Source organism: Poecilia reticulata, chromosome 22 (assembly GCF_904066995.2).
Source record: "Poecilia reticulata chromosome 22, P_reticulata-male-v2, whole genome shotgun sequence".
Classification (NCBI taxonomy): Eukaryota; Metazoa; Chordata; class Actinopteri; order Cyprinodontiformes; family Poeciliidae; genus Poecilia; species Poecilia reticulata.
In genome coordinates, this window is record NC_088851.1 from 11,240,386 (window position 1) to 11,261,721 (window position 21,336).

Here is a 21,336-nt window from a genome sequence, read left to right on the forward strand (position 1 = left end):
TTTCCTGTCTAGTTCGCGTTTGACTGGTCGACGTACTACAAGTACCACAATGCATCATTTTAGTATCTCCCGACATGAAACATGGCCGCCTACAGTTCAGCTATGGTGTTTCTATTTACGTTTCGCCTGTTTTCTGTTTTAAGACTGACAGTGGAAGAAAGAGCTCGGGTTCGAAGTCATTTTGAGTAAAATTTAAGTTCAGTGTGTGTTTTTCTGTTTGGATAAGTCGGTGCTGTGATTTTTTTTATTTTTATGAAGAGTTGCTGTGAAACAGACTGAGATATTTCTTTTCGCTGGGCTTTTCAAAACTGCGATTGATTTAATCAACCAGAAACCCACCGAGTTCACACCAGGGCCTGGTCGCGATGTTTAGCCCCGTGAATTCATCTTATTTTCGAGTCAGTCCGACAATTGTCAACCGGGAGCTCGGGAAGACTAAGATGAGATAGCAAGAGTGAACACTGGAGTGCTAACACGGGGTTTTTACTGGGAGCAAACCGCGGAAATAAAACCCAACTCAACATGTTCGGAAACCTTTTTGAGGAGGAAGAGGATGAGGGCTTCGTCTCGACCTCCGCCACAGGAAGAACTGCCAAGGGGGGCGAGGAGCCGCCTCCACCCCGTGGGAGAAGCAATCTGTGCGGCATTAAAAATCAGGGAGGGACGTGCTACCTCAACTCTCTGCTCCAGACTCTGCTGTTCACCCCAGAGTTCAGAGGTATGGTCAGATGACTCTCCCACCTGTGCAACAGGTCACCAGGTGACTCTTTTCACTCTTTTCTGAGTGATTCGTCTTTGTTGGTGTGTTTGCAGAGGAGCTGTTCAATTTGGGGCCAGAAGAACTGGGGTGTCTTGAGGATAAAGACAAACCAGGGGCTAAAGTAAGTGAACAAAATGAAAGCACAGATCCATCCTGTCATATTTGAAAGGCTGATGGTGGTGATGGAATAATTGTGTGGGGGGATATTTTATTGGCCCATTTGGCCATTTAATATTTACTTGACATTGTACAAATGTCAGGTCCTCTTTGGTCCATCAAAATTTTAGATTTTGTCTTATTGGCATAACTGGAGAACTGAAACGGTCCTAGGATTCAACTCTGGGGCACTCCTTTGGAAAGGGGTAGAAAAGAAGTCTGAACATTTCCTATTGTAACATACTGGTGTCTTTCAGGTAGCCAAACTAAAATATGACAACTGTCAAGTGAATAATCAACAATGTTGAAATCGGTAAAAGGTTTATGGTTTCAAGTCGGTATGATTTTAAGAGAGCCATATTTGCAGGTTTTAAATTGTGGACTGATTAGAGCCAACACTAAAATACAACTCTATATCACTGGCATACAGGTTGGATTTACAACTGTAAAATAAGGATGTAATGCTGTTGATATAAATTGAGAAGAGAACCCAAGGGAGCACCCTCAAAAAGAAGACTGAGTGTTTTCTTTTTTCTCTTTTTACTTGTCTCTTGCCTTGCGAAACAATAAACTGTCATCCCGTTCCTGGTTCAGCTTTAAGGCTGACTTAGTTTTGCTCTTTTTCCCTGCAGGTCCGAGTGATCCCTCTGGAGCTCCAGAGACTGTTTGCCCGCCTGCTGCTGGTGGACCAGCAGAGCGCCTCCACCACCGACCTCACCGACAGCTTCGGCTGGAACAGCACCGAGGTCAGTGACGGGGGAGAAAGGAGAGGCTCACGTTACACTTCTTCTTTTTTTTTTTTTTTCTCGGTGATTGATCTTATGCCGCAGCAACATCAGCCACAGCATGCTCAAAAGTACGGAACGTGTTTGCATTATTGTACTGTAGTCAGCCCAAGAAACCTGACTGGAATTCCAGTTCTTTCTGGAGGCCGTCCAGCTGCCAAATTATTACCTGAGGAAGGAGAACAAATAGTTACAGAGACACAAGTTGCCATAGGGCGTGCAAACCCAATTTTCCAGTGGAAAAATACATGCAGCGATGTGATCAAACAAGCAGCTGTACTCTTAAAAACCGCTGGTTGGCAGTGAGAAGGAACTTGGCATATAGTAATTGACGTAAATGTTGACAAGTTGTAAAACGAAGTTACATGATGTGACACAAAAACCCAACACACCACAAGGAGAAATGGAAACTAGTCAACTGTAGAAAGCAAAAATGAAGAGGCAAAAAAAAATAAATAAATAAAGGATCTGCTGAGAGTGATTTCTAGTTTGACATTTGTTTATGCAAATCTTGCTTAATGTTTAGCTGGTTCTGTAAAATGTTAATGACATAGTCAGTCACCTGTATTTTCTATGAAAACCATCCAAAGTGTTTTTATTTGTTGATTTCAGTGAGATGACCCCAACGTGCTCTGATAAGCAATGCTTTGCTTTATTGTCTTAATGGCAAACAAATGTCAATAACTGGACATCGAGGCTTCGAAGTGTGGTTGTGTGCAGCACAGCGAGTGTCGAATGATGTCACTAGCATCTGAAGCGTCATTGGTTCACAAAGAGACATTTGGCATGATTTATAAATAGACTACCGTACAACCGCTCACACATAGCGGGTCGGTGTTTGCAAGTTTTTCGGGCATAGAGGTGCTTTTAGAGCCCGTAGGGAAAAGAAAGTTTCCCTCCATGTTTGAACGCTGTGGTTTGATCACAGGGTCTCAACGTTTTTCAAGAAGTCTTACATTTAATCATAATCAGCTCTAATTTTGGCATTTATTCGTTTCATATGCTAAAATTCTGGCTTTGGATTAAGACATTATCATGTGTTGACAAAACCAGCTCCTTTGTCATTAAGTGTATATTTAAAAGTTTTAAATCTTGCTGCCTATATTCGTTTTGAAGGCAATGCAGCTAGCTAACCTATAAAAGCATGAGAGCACTGAGGTCACATACCAGAGCTAAGACCTTAGTGGATAATTAGAATTAATTTTCTTAGATCCATTATGCAAGTTATTCAGTTAAGAAGCAAAAGTTATTTTGTATAATTAAAATAAATTTTATATGTCTTAAAGTGCTTACAAATTCCCACATATAACTTGCTGAAACTCACAGAAAGCTTGTTGCTTTCTCGATAAAGTAATTGCACTCTCTCTAATAAGCTGTTTTTTGGAATGCAACATGAATTTTTTTTTACTGGCAGAAGATGTTGGGTGCAACAAAAATATTGTTGCTCTATTTAATCCCTCAAGTTGTAAAATCCTTCACCTTGTTGGCACTGCTGCAGTTTGGAACCGTTCCTAATTCAGGACAGGCTATTAAAAGTTTGACTAATTGTTTATCCAGAAACATTTGATGAGAAATGTTAGATTCTGTTGTATTACCTTTTTAAGTACCCGTTATGCTCAAAGTTAAAGCTGCTGATCACATGTGCAAGATGAATTGATACATTCCAATATATTTTATTCGTTGCTATGCCGGTACCATTTCAGGACAGTGTGGGTTTATTACTGATTGATGAAATGATTCACAAACCCCCCCCCCAAAAAAAACATTCCAGTAGGGGTTTTGAGCCCATGAAGCTTCAAGAAATGAACCCTTTTGAGAACCAGGTGGCCAGAAGGCATCAAGGCTTCATCTGGCCACCTCTGCAGAGAAGCTACAGCACAATTTTGCTTTCTAAGTGCATCAGACTATTTAAAAATTGGGCTGACGTCTTTTTTTTTTTTTTTTTGGAGGACTTCCAGTGGAAGTCATTTTCACTCATTTTGCCTTTTCAAAGCTGCATACATTTGCAGCTTTGTTTGCACAAAACCAAGACTTCTTCCTCAGGATGTTTTTGCCCCCTGGGAAATATTTTCTACCTACTTCATTTTCTCTTCTTCCATTAGTAGAATAAATTGTGTTTATATGACATCAATAGATCATACTTCAAAAGAGTCAGCTGGCTCAGTACAAAGTTTGTAACTCAATTTAATATATGTAAAACTGAACCAGTTTTACACTAGTTCTGTCTCTTTCATCATGGGGTCTCGTGGGTCGTACAAACTAAAACAAAGCCTCTCCTCGTCTGAACCGTTCTTTTCGTCGTCCTTTCAAGGGGACGAATCAGCACGACGTGCAGGAGCTGAACAGGATCCTGTTCAGTGCGTTGGAGCACTCCCTGGTGGGCACCAGAGGCAACACACTGATCCAACGCCTCTACCACGGCACCATTGTCAACAGCATCGTATGTAAGGAGTGTGGAAACGTGAGCCAGAGGAAGGTGTGTTGCAGTACGAAGACCCTCGTGTAGAGAAAATCTAAAACTCCACGTCTGCTCCTTTTCGGTTTAAATGCGTTTTCGTGTCGTGGGCAGGAGGACTTCCTGGATCTGACGGTGTGCGTTTCTGGCGTGTCCAGCCTGGAGGAGGCTTTGTGGAACATGTTTGTGGAGGAAGAGTTGTTTGAAGGCAACAACCTTTATCGCTGCGCTCAGTGTTCCCGGCTGGTCACCGCTGCCAAGGTCAGTACCAGTGACGCGCGTTATAATCCGAGAAAGTGCTTTCTTTTCAAAAATAAATTCTCTCTACTATCAAAAATGTTTTCCTTTGCCATTTCTCAGTCTGCCAAGCTGAAGCAGCTGCCCCCGTTTATGACCGTGTCTTTGCTGAGATTCAGCTTCGACTTTGCCAAATGTGAGCGATACAAGGAGACCGGACGCTACGCCTTTCCGCTCACTATCAATCTGCGACCTTTTTGTGAACAGGTACTGGAAAGATTTTCCTCTTTGTACGTGCAGCGCTTCTAAAGTTTCATTTAAATGATTGTAGCTTGTAGCTCATGAAAACCCAAGACTCGGTTAATGAGAAATATAGAATATTATGTATGAACATAAGGAGTTTATAGCAAAAAGGTCACTGCTAAAAGAAGCTGGAAGTTCACACCGCTAGCCAGGCATATGTTTGGAAAGTTTGGAGGAAGGAAAAAATGTGGTAGAAGATGATGCAACAGCTACAATGAAAACTTGCAGCTGGTTTGAGGGTTTGGAGGAGATGCATAAGGCATTGGCTGAGGCCAGCACATTAACAGAAATAAATACTCTAAATGCATCATTCTGCTATGATCTTTCTCTGAAATACTTGGTTTTGCCTCTTTACAGACTGATGCAGAGGACTCTGACTTCACATATGAACTGTTTTCGGTGATTATCCATAAGGGAGGCTGCTATGGCGGCCATTACCACGTTTACATCAAAGATATTGATGAGCTTGGACAGTGGGAGCCACCGGTGAGGAGAAAAAAATGCTGACTTTTGTTCAAACTAAGAAACTGCTGCTGCATGGTAGATTCTTTCACTTGGTTTTAGGCATGCACACATCAAAAAAGACATCACCTCTGTTTTTCGTTCACAGGAAGAGGAATGCAAACCCAAAGCTCAAAAGAAAGCGAAGGAGGAAGTGAAGGAGTCATCTGAGCAAAAAGTGCAGGAAGGCGACCCGTTGTCTATCATTACTGCAATCATTGCTCAGGTAGGTTGTTTTTTTTAATCCCTCAAACTTTCATGGAAGGTCATGACTGAATGTTACTGCAACTAAGCCACATTTCCACTGCTAGCGCCATGAACATTTTCAGTTTAGTCTTGTTGATATTGGGATTCAGGATATTGTGCTATTTCTAAATTTTTTTTATTCCTGATAAAACTCTGGCAGTCTGTGACTAGTAAAGATTTAAACTGCAGTACCTCTTCTGTTCTCTAGGAGTCATCAAAAAGCGTTTTGTTGGATCAGCTGGGTCAAAAACTCATGGATAAAACTGGATCATCCTGGAGCAAAAGGTTCAGGAAACCCTACGGTCCCATTGGGAAGGTATTCTTAGTTTTTCCTCCTATATTGATTTTTATAAAAAATATTTTTAATCTAATCCAATTTCTTTGCCTTTTTCATTAATTTGTTTAATTTTAGTTCCTGCAGTCACACAGTGACGTTTTCATTTTGGTGTCCAATGGGACTCGAGTGGCATTGAAAGCAAACCCTCCGAGCCCAGCGACTGATGCCTCGGCTCCATCAGAGCAAACCACAAACTCTGAACCCTCAACAGCTTCAGACGGAGCAGCTTCTGATCTGCAGCCAGAGGAAAATCTGAAGCCTAAACCAAAACCAAAACCAGAGGTACTGCAGAAACAGACCCATTCGGATCACACATTTCAGTTTTCTTAAAATATTGATTAAACGTGATGAGGAATCTACATCTGAGGTTTTTTGTTGTGTTAAAAAAAAAAGTAGATTTTTTTAAATAGATTTTAAAAATGTTTTATTTTGACTTGTCCAGTGAGGAGAATGAAGCCAGGAGATAATTTGTGGTTTTGACCAAACCACAAACCACAAGCTTCTAAGATTTTGCTTGCACTCCTATGTGAAATCTATTGGCAATGAATGGAAGCAGCTGAAAGTCTCACTTGTGAACAGGCTTAGTAATCTGTTCACTACTTTCAAAAAAATGTAGACTCTGCGTAGTTCCAGATTACATACTTAAATAAGCACTTACCGGTGCAATCTTTTTATAGGATGCCCTGGCTCCAAAGGTTTGTTTGCGTTGGAAAAGTATATTTTATCTTTAGATGTCTCTTTGAAAATGATTGTCAGAACAGAAGGACACATTTGTATTCTTCCTCGGTGGTATTTAGAGTTTCTGCCATAAAAAAAATGCCATAAAACGCCATAAAATTTGCAATGTAACTATGTAAGCGTGACCCACAGAAAACCTAAAGCCTGTCTTGTTGACTCGTTTTGTGGCTGTTTTCTCACGGCGCGTCCTCCTGTCTGACAGCAGGGTAGCCACTGGTTTGACCTCAATGACTCCACTGTGACCTCCATCAGGGAGTCGGAGATCGAGAAGCAGTTCCAGGGCAAAGAGAGCGCCTACATGCTGTTTTACAGAAAAACGCGGCTGTACAGGCCCAGTGAAGGTACAAAGTAACTTGCTTGCATCTTCTGATTTAAAAAAAATTACATCCCTAAAACAACTTGATCATACAATAAACATAGAGTACATCTGCTGCAGGAGCAGTACTTAAATTTGTATGTTTTTTTATTATGATGATGATGATTATTATTATTATTATTTTTGTTTTACTTTTGCAGCTCTAAGCAATCCACAGTATAAAGTTCCTTCCCACTTCATCCAGATGGCCCAGGATGAAAACCAGAGGCTGCAACAGATGCGGTATCAAAACAAGCACACAAGTGAAACAAGTTGCTCTGTTATTACATGCACAGCTGCATAGTCGGGTCTGACTCAGTCATTATGGTTCAGTTGCTCTGTAGAAGATCTTCTCACAGATTATTTAAATGTTGCATATTGCAGCTCTAAGGGTGGACAGTTCTGCACATATGAGAGGAATCAACATGTTTTTTTTTCTGTTTTTTTTTTCAATGTAGTGAGGAGTTTGATGCCACTAATAACACAGTAGAGCTGCACCTGCACCTGGCCCCCTTCTACAAAACAGTCAATGGAGTCCTGCAGCCGCTCAGCGAGGAGCCAAGCGGAAGCATCAACTTGAGCTTCGACCGGAGGAAAACCATCGGCGATCTGCGGCTCACCATTTATCACGTATTGTGATTCCAATAAACGGATACTGTTGTGTTCTGAAACTCTTTGTGAAGATTAAGATTTTTTTGTTGTTGCAAAAATATAGATGCAGGAGCTCTGGGAAGGAGATATGGCATTGAGTGTAGCCAAGAGTCTACCTGCAGGTTTACACCTCTACAATACTCTTACAGGTTAGACTTCACAGGCAATAACAGTTAAAAAAAACACCTTACGGGAAAAAAACTATATTAAAGAATGTTTGTTTTTAACCGTCACTGTATTTTTCCTTTTCACAGATGACAGTGTCTCCCTGTACAGTGCAGGAATCCACACAAATACTGACCTGTTTGTGTGGAATGGTAAAGAAGTAAGGAAAAAGTCACCACATGGGTCTAATTCTAAGAATTTTATCGAGAGGGACAAAATCTCATACGGCCGTGCTTTTTGCTTCTTCAGGTTTGTGGTGCCGCAGTCCAAACTGGAGCCGAGTGGGAGCCGGTGTTACTCACCGTCGTTCGCCCTTTCCTGAGTGAAGGCGTGGAGCACAAGGCGCAAAACGGGGTCAAGTGCGAAACAGCAGACAACTCCGATTCTGAAAACGGGGGTGCGAGACTGAAGAGGGAAGCGAGAGGATTCGCGGGTGGTGCGACTCTTGGGGAGGTGAGGGAGGCGCTGGGGGAGCCGAGGGAGAGTCTTCTGTGTCAGGAACATAACAGAGGAAAGGTCGGGGGTCAGGGGGCCGGGGAGGGAGGAGGCGCCAGCGGCTGGAGGGTGTTTCCGCCCGACGACATGCAGCGGACTTTGAAGGAGCTGTCGCTGAAAGACGGAGATGCTGTGTTGGTGTTGGAGCCGCAGTCGTTCGACAGCAGGTGAGCTCTCTTGCGCAGCGTGTTTAATTCGAAATGTATTCATACCTCCAGACGTTTCCCACATTTTGATATGCTAAAAGTCACAAACTTGAGTGGATTTTTGTTTGGATTTACTGCAATGGACAAACACAAAGTTTTGCCGTAGAAAACTCACTTGTGGTTTTCAAAGTTTTTTTCTTTTCCTTTTTGTAATTAAACCGCCACCCTTCCGAAAGTACGATGCACAATTTGATTTGAATTCAGCCCCTTTTACTCAGATCCCCCTAAACAAGCATTAGTCATAGAAACTCGGGTAAATTGCTGAGAACCACAACTCGGGTGAGAGATTGCTGAAAGTTTTACGCCACAAATCTTTCCTGTAAGAGTACTGATTGGACCAAAATCGAACTTTTTGGCCTACATAGACAACCAACACTTGCACATGCCTTCCCCACATTTCCAATTAAAATACACTGAAGCCTTTGTTTCTAACTTGTTAAAATGTGAAAAAGCGAATTGGGGTATTAATACTTGAGTAAGGTACTGAATGTTTGGGTAGTTTCCTGTTTGTGTCTAGCAGCAGTATTCTTTACTGTGCTCAGCGTGTTCTCCCGGAATGGAGACGTGGTCACTGTGACCACGCCGTCTGACTGCCGCTGGCTCCAGGTGGAGCTTCGAACCCAGATAAAAGGAGGTGAAGAAGTACAAGAGGAAGAGAGGAAGAAAGTAAAGGTTCCAGCCACAGGAAATACGGTCAGTAATTAATGTCTGTCTTGTCATCTCACTTGCTTTTTAATCTTGTTATTTTTGTTTTAATCTTGTTTTTTTTTTTCTTTTTTGCATTATGTTCCCTCACCCAAACGGCTTTCTTTCTGTTTAATTTGTCCTGCCACAGCTGCTATGTGAAGTGAAACAAAGAGCCATTTGGGAGCTGCAGCTGCAGGAGCAACCTTCAGGCAAGATGCTCAAAAATAATGTATAATTGCAGTCCTGCAGCAGAAATACACCTTAGACCAGTGTTTCTCCACCTTTTTTGGGCCAGCGACCCCTAGGCCTTTATCCGGGTCCCTCACCGCCCCCCACCAAAGAATTTTTAGGCTTCTTTGCACTTATTTTATTATTAAGATTACTATCACTATTGTAGATGTTTTGATTTTTATGCTCTATTTATCATCAAAAATAATTTCCCAGAGAACAAAAAAGCCATGTGAATAGAAATTATTTTCACAGGTGTCTATGAAAAATGCAATGAACATTCAAGTTAAAATTTGTAGGCCTAACAGCAGCCAAACAGAGTGGAAAAAATATTCTTGTTCTTTGCCATTTTCTAGTTGTTTAATATTCCACAAAATGACCAGATAAAAGATGTTCAACATGCCAGTTTAAACTTTGAACTATTTGCAAAACGACTGAGCTCTGCAACATTAAAATATGGATAGAACTGTAACTACATTAATCATAACTCTTCTTCTCTTCAGTGTTTCTGTTGGTTTCTGGTGGTGCAGCTCTGTGCTGCCTTCAGGAGAATGGGACATCAGAGTATCATCCATAAAATTTCACCCTCATGGCATTTATTGTGCAAACCAGAGCTTTCAGTGGAGAAACAAAAGTTCCAGATCCTTTTAATGCCATACAAATATGAGACAGAAACATGGATTATATCGTTATATAATACCGCCCAAGTTCAGAACCTCTAACAGACAAATTTAAAAAAAACACATACACATAATAACAACGAATAATTCAGTCTGCAACCTTCACTGTCTACATTCATTTGCAAATAAGTAGAAAACGCAAATGGATTCATCCAGTTATATAACTTAAACATAAACTTGCACAAGCACTTTTTAAGAGAGTTTGCTTTTGTCAACTACAGTTATTTGTTGGACCTTTTTAGTAACTTCTGGTTTCTGTAAGTTTACCTCCTTGTTCTGTGTGTGTTGCTGAGCAGGTGCGCAGTACTGTCTGAGGCAGGTGGACTGCTCTGGGAAACTCCTTCCTCCAGGTACCGTTTCATTTCTTAGCTGGAGGCCATTTGAGTTGGAAATCCCCCTTACTTTAGAGTATCAAGGGACACTTTCTCTAACTCTGACCGGCTGAAAGTCTTTGATAGTTACCCCCCATAAATCTGTCTTTGAATGTTAATTTTTAAAAAAATCATAATTGCACATACGCTGACTCACTGCGGTTTTCCTGACAGTATGTGAGGAGTTGAGCGTTCGGGATGCAGGCGTGCGACTCATGACCACGTTGACTCTCTGTCCGGGAAATGCCCCCAAGGAATCACAGGTGTGCTTTTTTTTTTTTCTTGTCTTCTTCAGTAAAATCTTTCCTTGCAGCTGCAACGATGAAAAAGACGGAACTTTTAATAGTTTCCGACATCGTAAAACAAATCAAGGCAGCGTGAGTGCATGTGGGTTGATTGAAGTTCAGAGAATTTGTTTCTGTGCTTTTTCAGCTGTTCTTACACTTCACTGTGGGCTCGGCACCCTCTGCTGGCATGGAGATGGATATAATAGTGGAGAAGACTTTCACTGTTAAAGAAGTAAGGAAATTGAAGAGACGTTTTTCCTAATGTTTATTAAATCTTACAGCTAAGTACAAGCTTTTCATAATAAACTGGATTATAATCATCGTTGCATGCATATTTTACAATATTTTTCAGGAAAACCCCAAATGGAGGTTTTTGAAAATAGTTAATTTTACTGAAAAGTACATCCATAATGTACTCAGTACTTTGTTGGGGGGTCTTGTTTTACATTTCAGTTGTTTTTTTCTCCTTAATCCAGGTTAGCCATTTCTGATGTTTAACACAAGTAATGCTACATTTTTAGCATTGATATATTTGTTTATGGCAGTCCAGTTACTATCCCACAATCTTGAACCTGAATTTTCCTTTCCAATCCTCTCACAGATTATATTATCCTTGTTCCATAGCATCTTTTTATTATTATTATTTTATTTTATTTTATTTTTACCACAGTTTTTTCTTCCACTTAACTTTCCATAAACATGCTTGGATGCACCACTATTTGACAACTTCTTGACAATTGTGAAGGTGGCAACCTTCCCCTTGATTTTTGCAGGCCATTTACTTAACAATACAAATTTTCTAAGAAACTTACTTTGGGGGTTTCATAATAATAACATTTAACATAAATAAATGCTTAAAATGTTTTATTCTGCATTTGAATTTATGTTAATTTCCATAAATATGCTTGGATGCACCACTGTTTTTAATTATATTCTAATGAACGAAGATGCACTTGTTCGTCGTAATTTGCACAAATTTAAAGTTATCATGTTTATTGTATTTTTAGTGTCTCAGAGCTATGCTGGATGCTGTTGGGCTTGATGGTAAGATTTCATTATTCCTTCTCTTTTGCGTTTGTTGTCACCATGTATATTTGCTCTATTACTACACCTTGCATGTTCATTAGCTGGTCAGTGGTTGATCTTCTGCTTTTCAGGTACCAGTTGGCACCTGAGGAGGCTAGACTGGTGTGAGGAGGTTGGAGAGCCGCTGATGGATGAGGTGAATCAATGCGGGATTTTAAACACTGCGCACATATCAGTACTGTTGAATGAGTATTTGGGACTTCACTGCACAAAACAAATGTTGTAAAGCTGCACAATAAATTTAAGCTGTGTACATTGAGAAAGTTGGTACTGAAGCTAAAAATGTATGCTAGTGTTTATACAGAAAACAGATGGCATTAAAGTATTTCATATTATGATCAATTTTATTTCATGTTTTTGTCATAAAATTATATACATGGAGAACAAACGTAGGACAGATTGATTCTCCTTCATAAAATGATTACAATCCTCAGGAGCAACATATTGACACCTTTTATTCCCAGGATGCCTCCTTGTCAGAGCTGAAGATTAGCAGTGGGGAGACGTTGGTTGTTACTGAAGGACTTTTGCCTCCGAAGGTATCAGAATATCCCTGGATGTCTGGATTATTGACAAATCTTCATAGCCTCCCTGTTTAACTTTTATTTCTTTATCTTTATTTCCTCAGGGATTTCTCAAGCTTTCTGTGTGGCTTTATGTGGATATGAGCGTTGTGGAAGCAGACTGTAAGCACTCAGAAAACAGCTCTGCTGAGCAGCAGATGCAGGGAGCGGAGAATACAGATGGGTCTTGTGCTCAGTCGATTTCTCTTTGTGGCGAAAACATGGCGGAGCTACGAAACGTCGGGAAGGTGGAGATATCTGACGACGCCACGCTGGAGGACTTAAAGACTCAGGTGAGGTGTTCCCACTGGTGTGTTGTCGATTTATCTTTAGTGATGAGCTCCATGTTTTTGAGGTTGGAAGGTCTCCTAGTTATCACCCTAATCTTTAGTTCCCTCTTCAGATTCGTGATCAGATTTAATTAAAGACCCTGCCAGGGTAACTGTAATACATTTATGTTAATTCCCATCTGAAACAACATGCTTATTGCTCAGTAACGGCGTCCACACTGAAGAGTGTTGCTGTTAACGCGATCCTGGGAGTTCTTAACTTCATTGATTGGAAAAGGACCAGATTTTCTAAAAAGCGATTAAGCTGTAAACCGACTGATTCAGCTCACTGTATGATTTATTTGTGCCTTTCTAGAACAAAAGTTGAGTTTAAGGAAATGCTTGTTTCTTTTTCTTTTTTTAAATCAGTTTATGATGATCCTGTAAGAGCATTTCTGTTTACTCTTAAGACTTTACCTTCTGTTTAATTCCCAAAACCTGGTACAGACTCCATCAGCTTTGAATAGGTTAGCTTAGGTGACCATTGTGGATTCATCTTCAGAATATTTTTTGCTTTCAGGCTGAATGTGGTAGTAATGTGGATCCATGTTTAATTGTGAAGTGCTCCCTGTAAGATGCTCTTTTCGCTCCTTCAGGTGTTGACGTTGCCAACGCTTCAGGATGTCTGCGTGCCCGTTACTAGCTTCCTTCGCGTGTGGCAGATGGAGGGAGGGCGGCTCACACGCGTCCTTCGAGGACAACAAGTCACACTCAGGTCTGAAAGCTTCATTCACACATTGTTGGTGACAGCTGGGTTTTATTTGTGGACAGATGCAGAATGTTTGAGCTGGTCTTTCCCCACATAGTTTGTTTTCTTTGTGCTCAGGAAGCTGAAGTTGACCAACGGAGAAGATCTTTGTGTGCAGTGTCTTCTAAAAGAAGAAGATCTTGGGTGAATGCAACTTTTAAATTTTTTTTTACCCTCTTCCTTTGTTTACGTTTGATCTTTTGAAATGCTGAGTTTTCCCGTGTTTTCTTCACTTCTTGCTGATTTACAAGGCCAAAACAAGTGCTGCTGAAGATAAAGATGGGTGTTCCAGGGGAGAGGAGCTACTATCCTCCAGAAGAGCTGGTTTGGGACGCTTCTCACGATTCTACTCCTCGATCTCTGCGCACCAGTCTGGCTGCACACTATGGCCTCTCTCCCGATTCTCTGCTGTTGGCCAAACGCCAGCCGGAGAAACACGCCTGGGAAGAAATCTCCAACTGGGTATCTCTACAAAAGAGAAAGTTTGGCAGAAATGTTGTTTGACATCTTACCAGTAATGTAATATTTATTTTTGTCTTTTACTTTCAGACTCAACAGGTTTCCAAAAAGAAGAAAAAGAAAAAGGCAGAATCTCTTCTGGGGCCACCTTTTCACCTCAGAGATGGAGACGTAATCGGCATTAAGGTATCAATAAAGCCTTTTTTTTTAAATGGACTGTTTGGTCTTTTATTAGAAGTGTTATATCTGGTCCTTGAGAGTTTTTGTCCCCCCCCCTAGAACCTTTTGATTGACAACAACAGGGACTTCATCACAGCAGAGGACCAGCAGGGCCAGCAGAGGCTCAGGGAACAGGCAGAGCAACGCAGGAAAGGGTGAGACCTCCTCTTCTTTTATATGTGCATCAACTGGGGAGTATGGGATCCTAATCTCAATTTTTATATCAAAATTCCATATTTTTCTTAACCCAAAACTTAAACTTTTCTGTTAGTTTCGACAAACTTATCTTCAGAAGTCATGACATGATATGAGGGTGAGAATAGCTCCCAAATCAGGGTAAAAAGAAAGGCTATTTCCCTTTTTTCCATTAATCTGTGTACAATACAATTAAAAATCCACATACTATTTTTAAACACAGTTCTGTGATGCCTTTATTTTGTTTGTAAAATTTCAAAAAAACTCTGCAGTATGAACACTTTGCTTAGGATTTAAACCAGGTCCATTTAAAGAATTGCAGAAAGAGTTTTGAACCCTAATTTAAGAGGAGCTATTGATTGAAAAAGTTGAGAGAGCGCATTACTTAGATTTTTGAAGACAATTTGAGAAATGCTGATTCTTATTTGTTTTTATTGTATTTTGTATGTTATTCATGTATTTATTTTATTAGTATTTTAGTAATAGTATTTTTACTAAAGTTATAATGGTAATAATGACATTACTATTTTTAATGTAATAGTAATATTACAATAATAATACCATTATTATTATTGCTATTGTCATTTTTGACATGTCTTGTCAATTTAGCCTTTTTATGTTTTGCATAATAAAGTAAAAAATAAAATATATATTTTTTTCTATTGTAAAATTATAAAATACAAGTCGATATGAGATTTTAAGACGAGCTACGAATCCTGGAAAATGGTTGTAACCCCTTTATGGATTCAACATGTTTCTTAAGATGAATGCGTTAGAAAATGCCAGCAGAACGTGAAATGCGTGTTTCGGTTATTCTCCTCCGTTTTGGTAAAACACTTTGTTTTTGCTTATTTTGCAGAGAGCAGGCTGCCGCCTCCAATGGCGCTGGGAAAACCAAATCCAGGAAGATGGAGGTGCCGCTGTCCATCAGCGTCGGAGTATTCAGATAGCATCCTTCTTTTCTGTTGACGCACAGACAAATCAGGACTTCCTATGACATCACACCACACATGAACTAAAATGCCATGTTGCTGTTGGACAATCCTGCCAAATAAGTCTGGTGCCATTTCTCCCTTTTTCTACCACAGTTTGCAAACGGTTATTTGTCTCACAGCATTTTAATAAACACTAAAACCTTCCTGGTTCCTATCCTGGTGATTCGTCCAAAAAAAAAAAAAAAAAAAGTTTAAACTTTGATTTCATCCTTTGGACTGTTTCTGTATTATGTATTTTGTTTATAAACAAACTTGTTCAAACAATATATTGTTTAAGTAACAATTTAATCAGGGGACTTTTTTCTTTGTCCTTCAGAAATCTACATCTTTATATAAGATGACATTAAGGCCACTTTTTAAACATAAACCTGCCACTGTGCTGCATGAACAGAAGACTGCCACTCATGATCAGGAACTGTTGATACGTTTGTTTTCAGGGCAGATGAGAGATGGGCCTTAATGTAGAGAAGCTTCTCTGCTGCTCTGTCTTCCCTACCTCGTTCTCCAACTCTCCTCGTCTTCTTCTACCTCTTTTAAGCTCGGCTTTTCACCATTTATCCTTACTGTAAACTGTCGCCCGGCTCTCTCAAAATTAATCATGGTTTTTTACATTTAAATGCTCACAGTTTAACACTTGGTTGATGGGAAATTTTATTGCCAAGCCGTAAATCCTGCTTGAGAACGGTAAAATGTAACCATGTGAGCTCTGAAATTTTATTGAGGAATATTTCAGGTTTTATTTGCATGCATATATTTGACTTTGAGGGAAATGAAACTGATTTTCTTTTGTTTTTTGGGAAAAGTGATTGCAATTTTTTATTGTTTTTTTAATTTGGCAAGAATTTTCAAACAGACGTCTTGTTTTCTTGGCATTGTAGTAACAGTAAAATCACTTTTTTGTATCCCATTTTGATTATTAATAGCAGTGGTCATATCTCTGCTGGTAAGGACCGTTTTGCTGTATCGTTGCAGTGTTTATATCAATGTAAAACTGCTTTTGCAGAAAGCCGTTAATGACTAATAAAGTTATATAACAATTGTGTTCAGAGTGTTTTGCAATCGGTGAAGTTTTTTTTAGCTGCTCTTTAAGAACTTTGCTCAGAGTAATCTTTGACTTGCAGTGACATTTGCCACAGATATTCGAACGTCACCAAAATGATGACATAGCAGTGTGCACTGTGGTGTTTAACCTTGGAAGAAAGATTAACCTTGAATCGAATTGAATCTAAGTTTTATTGCAGCAGCATTATCACGCAGTTATAAAAAACAAGAAAAACCCAATCTTTCAATTTGTGTCCTTTATTAATAATGAAAAATAAGATACACTAACAAACTTCCCAGTGTTGGCAACCCACTTATAATACTTTTTACAATCTCTTTTTACTAATTGGACAGTAATTGGTGTCCTATAAAATTTCACAAGGTTGTACTATAAGAGAGGAGGATCTTTTTTGGGTGACCCCAAGACGCCAGTGAGGCTTTGTCAAATTAAAATGACTATTTGAAAATAAGATTTCAACAGGAATTTAGAATATTTTTTATTAATAAGCCTATATTCATGTGTTAATGTTTTTAGTCTATATTGTAATCTTAAATGTGCTTTTATTAGTTGTAGCTAACATAGAATTTACAGAAATTATTGCGTTAAAAACTTATTTTGTAGTATCACATTTTGTGTTTAGTTCTCCACGGTCATTTGAGTGAGCGCCTCTTCACCTCATGCATATACAACCATTTAAAAGTGTGTTTTTGTGATGACCAATCAAAGGTGACGCCGCTTTTGATACAACCAATCAGCCGTTCAGACCGTTAATTAAAGACTCCGCCCCTCATTAACTTGAGTCCGAAGCGCTACCGGGATACGGAGTTTACCCATATGAGAGGAGAGGGTGACCAGTTTTAGACCGAACGGAACTGATTACATCTGCAAAAATGGTCGAGGCTTTCTGCGCAACATGGAAACTGGTGGACAGTAAGAACTTCGATGAATACATGGAGGCATTAGGTAAGGAATTTGGATTAAGTTCGCCTTTATTTGGCAGAATATTTATTATGATAAAGTTCGAGCCCAATTTATTAGTGAAATCAGACGTAAATTTTCTTGGCAGGAGTTCCTTTTGCCACAAGACAAGTGGGCAATGCTACCAAAACAACAGTAATAATCAGCACGGATGGAGAAAGAGTGATGTTGAGAACCCTAAGCACATTCAGGAATACCGAATATGTAGCGAAATTTGGAGAGGAGTTTGACGAGGAGACACCTGACGACCGAAGAGTAAAGGTAAAAACTACACAATGTTTTGTATGAGTCACTACCCATTGTTCTAACCATGTGTTTCACATTCTGTCTTGTAGTCTACCTTTACCATGGAGGGAGACAAATTTGTGCATACACAGAAGTGGGATGGGAAAGAGGCCAGACTGATTAGCGAAATCAAGAATGGAAAGATGGTGATGGTTAGTTTTATTGAGATTTATGCTATTTTGACTTACAGTTGTAATATTCATTAGTTTATACTGCCGGTGGCAGTTCTTGAGGCGTTCCTGTGATGCTGTCCCCAAAATAAAATAAATTATATTCTGCTTAGCAACACTGAAGCGAATGGTTTCGAGAAACATACCAAGCTAGCACTGAACGTTCAGAAGACGTCTCCTGAGCGTTGCCATGGCGACGTTCGCCGGACTCCATTAAACGTTCATCTAACGTTGGCTAGACTGAGCGTTTGCCGACAATTTTGACAAACCTCAAAATTGGCTCTATTAAAGGCATTGAAGTCTACCACGGCAAAAATAAATGATAAAAACACTTATCTTACTGCGCTTGTATGAACATCAAAGGCATCAAAGTAAAACTTTCATTAGCTGGTACAAGGCATCAATATCAAATAAGTAATAAGTATCCATCCAAGGAATGACTCAAGAATAATAAGTATTTGGTAAAATGCTACTCAAGTACTTTGTACCTAATCAGAAAATCCATCGGTTCCAGATTGGGTAAGATATTTTAGATCTGGTCTAAATAGCACAGATTTCTCTTCCAGATGCAGACACAGAGGAAGTTGTGATGGTGTGCATTTAGACCACAGCAGGAGAGGCCCTCATAATTTAAGAAGAGTTGTTTAATTTCATTGTTTATAGTTATTGGGGCCACAGTCAGCGTTTCCTGGCAGTGCAGAGAAACACATATCTGCTTGATATGTGATGGGAGCAGGATTCTCTAATCAACTTAATATAAAACTGCATAAAAATGAAATGCAACTGAATAACCTATGTCAATAAAATGTAAAAATGGATGGGTAAATATTGAATATGACGGAATAGTTTGGAAACGGGCAGCCAAAATGACGGACAACAAATAAGTCTAGCTTGACCTCTGAATAAGCCCGTATTAAAAAACTACCACCTTTTGCAGCAATAAATCTAAAGCTTTTCAGATATAAAAAAGGTTCATACATATAGTTATGCCTGTAGAGGTTTTCTTGACAAAAGTAAGAAGAATCAAAGCAAATTTCATTTTTACAAAATACTCTAAGTATACACATCTTGCATTGCTTTATTTCTTTTTCTAGACGTTAAACTTTGAGGACGTCACAGCTGTCCGCACATATGAGAAGGTGGAAAGGAGGACATCATTTATCCAAGTACAGTAAACCAACCAGAAGCAGCTTTACGTTTTACTTGAACTGAAAAATAAACATGTTTTTTTTATTATTATTTCAAATAATGGTTTGCACTTGACTTCTTTTCAGTACATAAGTATATGGTTTTAAAGCCATGGGCATGTATTATGTTAATTATTATTATGTTATCTTAAGTGAAAACACCACAGTGTCACGACATTAACACAAAGAGAAACTGGAAGTGTGCAGCAACAGGTGGGGTGAGGCACTGCCAAACTCTGCTTCATACATCTGGAAAAAAATTCTGGTTACAGTGTTACATTTTCTGACTTTTCATTAAAAGAACTTTGAAAAAAGTAGCTACAATGTGAATAAAAATTGCCTTTTGTTTTAATTTTTAAACCCTGGAAACATTCCCATATCCAATATTTTGTGAGGTCCTCTGTAAGATAACGGGTAATGATCAAGGGCCTAAACTGTTTCTGACTTTGGTATTAAAATTTAAATGTCCTCTCTGATGGACATTTACTCCTCCTGCTGCCTCAGCAGATCCATAGCCATCACCAAGGACAGTTCCCACCCTGGCTTCCCCATTCTTTGTCCTGCTGCCCCTAGGGAGGCGCTACACATCACATACATATGTATAATGACAAACAATAAATTCTAATCTATTTTTAATTTAAATTGCTAAACCTTGCTAATCTTTCAGACCCTCTATATTCTCTGTATAGCTTCTCAGTGCAACATTGAAGGGAATGTCCCATAGTGACCTCCGGATGGTCTAACACAAAGAGGCAGTGGCAATTTATTAATTTTTTTTATATGGGCAACTGTCCATGGCGGCATCTCGTAGGGGGCGGCACTAGATGTCTGCTCCCCATCACCCCTCCTGGTTCTCACACCCGCCTGCCCTCTCTCTCCTCTCTGTAATACCGGTGGACTTTTTTGACACCAGTAAAATAATTTATGTTGCAATATCAAAAGCTGTGTGGTCCACACCCCTTACCAGTTGGTATTTATGCTTCCTATAGTTGTTTGTTGATCGTCTTTAAAAGCTTGTCAGCTGGTCCACAAGACTTAATTTCACAGAATTAGCTGATATCTGTAAGAAAGGAAGAATATACAGTAGTTTCTGTCCATGTCAGCACACGGTTGGTTGGAGTCTCAAGGATACGGCAACTACTCAGAAACATAGGGAAGAAGCTACAGTAGCTACCTGCAGCCTGCTAAATCGTGAACATTTAAATAAATCAGTTAAAAGTGCTTATTGCACTGTCACCCAAATCAGATATTCATTTAAGAAAAAATTGAAACAAACTAACTTTTTTTTTTTTTAAAGCAAAGCGGTTGCATTAAGGCTAAAACCAAAACACTGACCAACAGTAACTACTTCAGTGGAGATGTCTGTGACAGATGGAAGAAATGAAAATGTACAAAGTTCTTGATTATTAAGAAGTGACCACAAGCTTTTATTTTCTGCAGGGTTTTTTTTATTATTTTTTTTAACATATTTTGGTGCTGATAATTTTCGAAATCTAAGATTTCCTTTTATATTCAAACAAGATTCTTTATTTTGCACATAAAGTTTTGAGTTCTTAAAAAAACATGAGGGAGGAAACACTTTTTAACATCTTGTAAAACTAATTCTCTGCTGTGTTTTTTATTTGCATTGGGTAGCTGATTTCAGATTGGTTTTTGTTAGCCAAAATTTGTTTACATTTATATTCATTTATATACCTTATAAATATATTTTGGACAAAGTAACATTGTGTGATACAGAAGAAATCTCAAACTGGGTATCTTCACAAAAGAAAGTCAGTTTTTTGGAAGTATACTTTGAGTGATTCTCTGATTGGCTTTTTACCAATAATGCAATATTTACATTGTTTTTTTACTTTCGGGCTCAACAGGTTTCCAAAAGAAAGAAAAAGGCAGAATCTCTCTTCCTGAGTCCACCTTTTCACCTTAGGGATGGTTTGCAATCTGCATTAATATATCAATTAATGTTCCTCATGTTTTTTTTCCTTCCCAAGAGCCTTTTGATTGAAAGCAACAGGGTCTTCATCACAGCATAAGACCAGAAGAGACTCAGGGGACATGCAGAGCAACATAGGAAAGGTTATTATGTTGCAAAATAATTCAGCAGAGCATTTGCAACGAGAAACGTTTTCTCTGAACTGCTATTTGCACATTTGTTTGCTCAGAGTAAATTGTTGCACAGTTACAGCGACTTTTGGCACAGATAAGCTTCACCAAATAAATGACATAGCAGAATCCCTTAGAAGAAAGGTTAACATTGAAACAAAATGAATTTCCGTTTTATAGCAACAGCATTATCACACAATGACAATAATGATAATAAAATAATCAACTTTTAAATTTGTATTTTTTCTTGTGGTAAAATAAAAAATGCATTACAATTTTTTTTCATAAAAATTCCCAATATCACAATTATTGGCTTGTACAATACCTTTTACAA

The 21,336-nt window shown here is 39.1% G+C and overlaps 2 protein-coding genes across 3 annotated transcripts; both read left to right on the top strand.

Moving 5' to 3' along the window:
• Positions 1 to 26: 26 nt before the first annotated feature.
• usp40 (ubiquitin specific peptidase 40) lies at positions 27 to 16,279 on the top strand. Of its 2 annotated transcripts, none has more exons than XM_008399750.3 (31): positions 27 to 718; positions 814 to 881; positions 1,549 to 1,662; positions 4,013 to 4,177; positions 4,271 to 4,417; positions 4,517 to 4,660; positions 5,054 to 5,182; positions 5,307 to 5,423; positions 5,652 to 5,759; positions 5,856 to 6,062; positions 6,721 to 6,859; positions 7,035 to 7,116; positions 7,332 to 7,503; positions 7,589 to 7,673; positions 7,779 to 7,849; positions 7,939 to 8,351; positions 8,933 to 9,083; positions 9,226 to 9,286; positions 10,282 to 10,335; positions 10,531 to 10,619; positions 10,789 to 10,875; positions 11,651 to 11,687; positions 11,801 to 11,865; positions 12,194 to 12,268; positions 12,358 to 12,585; positions 13,218 to 13,336; positions 13,448 to 13,513; positions 13,621 to 13,831; positions 13,919 to 14,014; positions 14,108 to 14,202; positions 15,102 to 16,279. In XM_008399750.3, the coding sequence occupies exons 1-31, from the start codon at positions 523 to 525 to the stop codon at positions 15,190 to 15,192; spliced, it is 3,882 nt and encodes a 1,293-aa protein (XP_008397972.2). In that variant the 5' UTR covers positions 27 to 522; the 3' UTR covers positions 15,193 to 16,279. The 2 variants fall into 2 exon arrangements, with proteins under 2 accessions (XP_008397972.2, XP_017158122.2); XM_017302633.2 differs by having other exon boundaries at positions 6,724 to 6,859.
• A 778-nt stretch (positions 16,280 to 17,057) lies between these two features.
• LOC103458738 (fatty acid-binding protein, brain-like) lies at positions 17,058 to 18,961 on the top strand. The gene is made up of 4 exons (XM_008399751.3): positions 17,058 to 17,242; positions 17,346 to 17,518; positions 17,593 to 17,694; positions 18,807 to 18,961. Exons 1-4 carry the CDS (start codon positions 17,170 to 17,172, stop codon positions 18,885 to 18,887), a joined length of 429 nt encoding a protein of 142 aa, XP_008397973.1. The 5' UTR covers positions 17,058 to 17,169; the 3' UTR covers positions 18,888 to 18,961.
• Positions 18,962 to 21,336: the final 2,375 nt, after the last annotated feature.